The following is a 5,659-nucleotide window of genomic DNA, read 5'->3' as shown; positions in this document are numbered from 1 at the left end:
GAATCTTGCCCAAGATTTTTCCAAAGGTATTATATACATCTTAGACAAGAAATACAGACACACACGCGCACGCACACTCACACACCCATCTACACAGCTCAAGTATTTTATCGGTGCATTCCAGCTAACTGATAGAGCTACAGTGATAAAAACAAAAAACCAAAAAAAAATACAAAAAACAGGAAAGCCTAATGCACAGTGTCCTCGGGGTTGAACAAATGTGCACTGGAGAGTGATTTTTGGAGACATGCTAAGATTTCCCTCCCTGATCTCACAGTTACTAGCCTGTACTCTGTGGTCTTATCTGAAACTTGAATCTGCTCATCAGTGTGGTCATTGCGGTAGGATGGGTGGTGTTGGTTCAGGACGTCCCACTCGCTCTTGCTCCCGGCACCTCTCATGGACTGGAGAGGGGGTGATTTCACAGGTGAAGCCCTTGGGTCTGATTACATCTGGCTGATCCTTTGCTTCAGGGCAAGGACCTCTCTCTCGATTTCACAGGGGAGATCGGTGTTAACCTGCTCCTCTAGGTACTTCTGGATGTCTTCCACCTCCTTCTCCCAGAACTCCTTGGAGAGGTGGAAGAGCTCCTTCGTGTTGATGTCCCCCAGGCCTGTCAGGTTCAGGGCCCCCTCCTCGGGGACGTAACCGATGGGCGTGAGCTTGGCACTGGCTTCCCCACTGATGCGGTTGAACATCCACTCTAGCACCCTGGAGTTCTCACCAAAGCCTGGCCAGAGGAATTTGCCTTCCTTGTCTTTCCGGAACCAGTTGACATGGAAGATCTTGGGCAGCTTGGCTGCTGGGCGCTGGGCCATGCTGAGCCAGTGGGCCAGGTATTTGCCAAAGTTGTAGCCAAAGAAGGGCCGCATGGCAAAGGGGTCGTGCATGATGACCTTGCCTATTAACAGAGAGGGGGGTGGTGCTGGTAAATGCTCTCATAGGGCAATATCGGTACCATTTATTGTTGACATAGGCATGCTTGGCTTTGTCTCTCCTGCACTACACATACGGACTAGCAGAGACAGACAGACAGAGAGCAGGCCAGTCACTCTCTGTGGTCGTAGATTTTTCCCTTTAATTTACCTTGGTGTTCTGCAGCCGCTGTGGCCTCTGATCGCATGGCCGCCCCCACAAAAACTCCGTGTTGCCAACTGAGAGCTTCATAGACCAGGGGAACACCTGTAGCGGGAGAAAAGGATTGTCCTTTAAAGGCTTTGACACAGACCCTTTGGCTGGCGATGACATCTCACAGACATCTCACAGGAAAGATACGGCCGAACAGTATCTTTCTAACTGAGCTAATTCTGTCCCCCACCAAAGCAAAAGTGCGCAAATACACCACTGAGGCTGCGCAACAGAAAGTTAAACTGGATAGAGCTCCATTAGGTCAAGGATCCAGAAAGGCTATCAGTGCCTTGCCAATTATCCTGGATTTTTGGAAGCTGGAGATCTTTGGCACCCTCTGACAAGGTCATGAGGAAGGAGAGATTCCATGGATGTCCCCTGGAAGCGAACACACCCACATTCCCAGGCTGAACGAAGGAGAGCCTCACCAGCAGGTCGGCGACCCCCAAAGATGATGCCCTCAATGGGCACCCCTTCCGGAGACTCCCAGGCGGGGTCGATGATGGGGCACTGGCTGGCAGGCGTGCAGAAGCGTGAGTTGGGATGGGCACAAGGTTCCCCTATAATAGCAAGAGAGGAGAGGCCCCTTAGGGTCTTGTCCAGACAAGTAGTGCTTGTAGGCTAAGCCCCAGGACCTCCAGAAGGGGCTCACCATCCCGGGGGGTCCACTCCTTATTCTTCCACGAAGTGATCCTGATGCCCGGGGCTAGCGCCTGGTCGATACCTTCCCAGTAAATGCCCCCATCACTGGTCTCGGCCACATTGGTGAAGATGGTATTCTTCTGGATGGTCTTGATGGCGTTGGGGTTGGTCTTCACAGAGGTTCCGGGAGCCACACCAAAAAAGCCATTTTCTGGGTTGATAGCCCTTAAGTTACCTGCAAAGTTTTAAACCAAAGAAGTAGAAGTGAATGCCAAACAAAGCCCAACATATATTCTCAGCTCCGGCCAGGCTAATTTTTGTGCGAAATTCTCAAGTCTTTTTTTCTCCCCCTCCTCCCCAGACGAGATTTCTCTTTTCTCATCCGAGCATTATTTTCTACTTTGACACTTTTACAACCCTTTCTTCCTCGTCCCATTTCTACCAGTACTATTTTAACAAATTGATTGTGTCAACAAGTAGCAACATACGGCTCGATTTCAATCCAGAGTCTATATTAAATTAAAGAATGCTTACAGAATACATATTCCTAAGGCTTTGCAAGATGTGAAATAACGAACTTAAAAATCCAAACATTGGATTTGGCAGGATTTGGCATGCCTTAAAAGCCAGAAGTTTGCTTAGGTCCAATTATTATTGTCAACAGTTGGGCCTAAAAGAGTCACCTTGTTGGTCAAACTTCATCCAGGCGATGTCATCACCTACACACTCTATTTTCCACCCAGGGAGGCTGGGGTTCATCATGGCCAGGTTGGTCTTGCCACAGGCACTGGGAAAGGCTGCTGCGAAGTACTTCTTCTGGCCCTTGGGGTTGGTTATGCCCAGGATCTGTTGGGGACAAGATTCCTCCTTAATCTCTTCCTTCCTGTCCCTCCTGGTGGTCAGTGGCTCAGTCTAGGAGAGTGCCCAGAAGCCCCCCAAAGAGAGGTTCCCGAGAGCTATGTCTTCAGGTGTCAAAACGAACTCTTCAAATAATCAAGTCTAAAGGCGCTCCATTGGTCCCATTGCATTTGAAGTGCTTCAAAAGAAGCATTAATAATCATTGGTGGGATTTCTAAATCTGTCCTCCTCGGGGTGGGTCATGTCTTGCCTAATGGGAGATGCACTTCCGTACACACTCAGACCTCCATGCCCGCACCTCCGAGTCCACACCTTGTGCCTGCAGAACTTCCCACATCTTACCAGCATGTGTTCTGCCAGCCAACCCTCTTCCTTAGCCAGCCGGCTGGCCATCCTGAGGGCAAAGCACTTCTTCCCAAGGAGCGAGTTCCCGCCGTACCCACTCCCAAAGGAGATGATTTCCCTGCGGTCGGGCAGGTGCGCAATGAGTGTCAGCTCTGGGTTACACGGCCAGTTGTTCACCAAAGGCTCTGCACAGGAGGACACATCGCGGGTGAGCATGCCACATCCCCACCTGGGGATCCCCAGAGCAACGGCCCGGGGTTTAAGGCTAAGCTCATTTGTTGCTTGAGCTTCCAATTCTGAAATAATACGCTTACTTTTTAAAGGTAAAGGGCATCCCACAGAATGGAGGCACTTGACGAATTCCCCATCCTCCAGCGCTTCCAGGACAGCTGTGCCCATCCGCGTCATGATGCGCATGCTGGTCACCACGTAGGGTGAATCCGTCAGCTCGATGCCGATCTTCGACAGCGGTGAGCCCAGGGGCCCCATGCTGAATGGGATCACGTACATGGTGCGACCTGTGGGGGCCAGTCGATGGGAACTGATGAGAAATGACCCCACAACCACAGAGCAGGTTAGCCTAGTCTCATGGTCCCCACTAACAGCATCACACCCTTGCTACCAGCACCCCCCCACCCAATTTTGAAGACTCCCCTGGAAACTGAAAGGAATGCCAAAATGAAAGTTTTCATAAACATGCAACGGGTTTCTGCCAAGCTATCCTAAATCCCAGTAGTGAGCCAGACATTTTCAATACACTGCCAGTTTCATACATGAATTTAAAGCTATCTGAGGTCACAGGAGTGTTCATGGCTGTCGTAATTACCCTTAGGACGACATAATAATGTTTGCCTTTGCTTTATTTGATTTTTTCCAGTCAAACAAACATCTCACTCACCTTTCATGCACCCTGGAAATCGGGCTTTGAACGCTTTCTCAAAGTCCTCCTCTGACATCCAGCGACCTAGTTGGCTGAGGCCAGTTTTGGGGATGGGCATGGTATCTCTTTGCTCTTGGGTAATGATGACTGTCTTGCTTTCAATTCTGGCCACATCCCTGGGGTCAGTGAGAGCCAACCAGCTGCAAACATGAAAAACAGACAGGTTAGGAATGGAGAGGGAAGTGCCGCCATCTTGCCTTGCATCTGTGCCCCGGATTCCCTTCAGCCAAGCGTCCTGTCGGAATGGGCCAGTCCCATTCATTACTGTGCTCTTCCCACACCTAGCAGAGGCCGGGCACACTGACGATGTTCCATAATTGTGGACAACCACACCAGCTGGGGCGTCTTCAAGGAGACATTTGCTAGACTACGAGCTTGTCTTTTAGGAGAGAGCAGGTCTGACTGTCATTTCTATCAGGGATTTAGTTTGCAAAAAGTGTTTGTATGTACCATCTCATTGCAGACTTGAGCCACTCGATGAATGTCATTACACTGAAGTCTGTATGGTTCCACCATTTCATTAAGTTTTTCAAGAGTCGACAACCCACCCCACCCCCCACCCGGTGTTCGTCCACCTCTTGCAGGAGCAGCCCCGCGGTGGCAGAAGGGAGGGTGTGAAGGCAGAGGCTGGGGGCCTGCTTACCAGTTGTTGAGCTTCTGCAGCCTCTTGATCATGCCCTCTCCTTCCATTTGGTCCAGCAGCTGCTGGTTCTCCCGCTCGGAGCCATCACAGATGTGGATATGCTCAGGCTGGCACAGCCTGACGTTGCTCTCCACGAATGCTCTTACCGCCTGGGGCAGGCTGTCTAGGGTGCCCTGGATGACTTTGGCTGAGAAGTTGAGGCCGTTTTGGAGCTGAGGAGGCATCTCCGCAGGGTCGTGCTAAGGACCACGGATGCCAAAATTCCCTGAAAGAGAAAACACAGCTTCTTGAACAAAGTAACTGACGCCCTCAAAGAAACTTAACATATTTGGTTGGGCGGCACCTCACAAGACAGTCAGGGCTCTTAAGGAGAAAAGGAAACGAGTTTGTGTTATCTCTAGAAATGTCAGTTAGAAATCTCTACCTACCTTTCTTCTTTTTGGATGATCTTGATGAGAGATCCAAGGGTTTCTTTCGAGGTTCTTCCTGCTGGTGAACGTGCGTTCCCAGTGGGAAGTCCGCGTTTGCTGTTTGGTGGCAGAAGCTCCTGGCCTTAAATCCCATGGAGGACAAAGGCCCCACCCCTCGGCTACACCCAGGGAGGCTCATCTCTGATGTCAGGGGCAGGACTTTGGATCAGAGCCACTGTCCGTCATGCTTCTGGACTGGCTCACCACAATAAGCCCCAGGGAGATAATCATTGAACAGATAGTTGTTAATGAGTGCTGGGAGGCCTTTGTCCCCAGACCAGCCACAGCAAGTTCTTACACAACTTGTGATTGACTAAACTTTGACCCAGTTCACTGCTGATGTCAAACACTCTGCCCTCCCACCCCCAGGCAGGTGGGACCCCGCAAGGCTGGTGGGGGCACCTCCTGGACAGCAAAGGTTGTTGGCAGCACATTTTGTGTCCTGCTGGCTGCTAGGTGGCAGAACACCGTCATGGCGAGGCGTCACCGCGCAGTCAAGGCCTAGGGGAAGGATGTGCCCTAATGTAAGTGAATACATGGCTCATTGGCAAAAGTCAGACCTCACTGGGGGTTAATAATCTTACTGAGCGTCCCCTGTGTGCCCCCCCACCCCAAATATAAACTCTGCGAGGG

General features: G+C 50.9%; 1 protein-coding gene across 1 annotated transcript; it reads right to left on the bottom strand.

The window, feature by feature from the left end:
- Positions 1 to 446: 446 nt before the first annotated feature.
- PCK1 (phosphoenolpyruvate carboxykinase 1) lies at positions 447 to 4,780 on the bottom strand. Its single transcript, XM_028089161.2, has 9 exons — positions 4,557 to 4,780; positions 3,872 to 4,053; positions 3,288 to 3,491; positions 2,971 to 3,158; positions 2,454 to 2,616; positions 1,781 to 2,005; positions 1,557 to 1,688; positions 1,087 to 1,182; positions 447 to 901 (listed from the first exon to the last, which is right to left on the bottom strand). The coding sequence occupies exons 1-9, from the start codon at positions 4,778 to 4,780 to the stop codon at positions 447 to 449; spliced, it is 1,869 nt and encodes a 622-aa protein (XP_027944962.1).
- Between the last annotated feature and the right edge of the window lie 879 nt (positions 4,781 to 5,659).

Source organism: Eumetopias jubatus, unplaced genomic scaffold, assembly GCF_037043125.1.
Source record: "Eumetopias jubatus isolate StellerSeaLion01/CBP00866 unplaced genomic scaffold, mEumJub1_p1.0 scaffold_9, whole genome shotgun sequence".
Taxonomy (NCBI): domain Eukaryota; kingdom Metazoa; phylum Chordata; class Mammalia; order Carnivora; family Otariidae; genus Eumetopias; species Eumetopias jubatus.
Note: the sequence above shows the minus strand (reverse complement) of the source record. Positions and strands in the feature narration are given on the sequence as shown.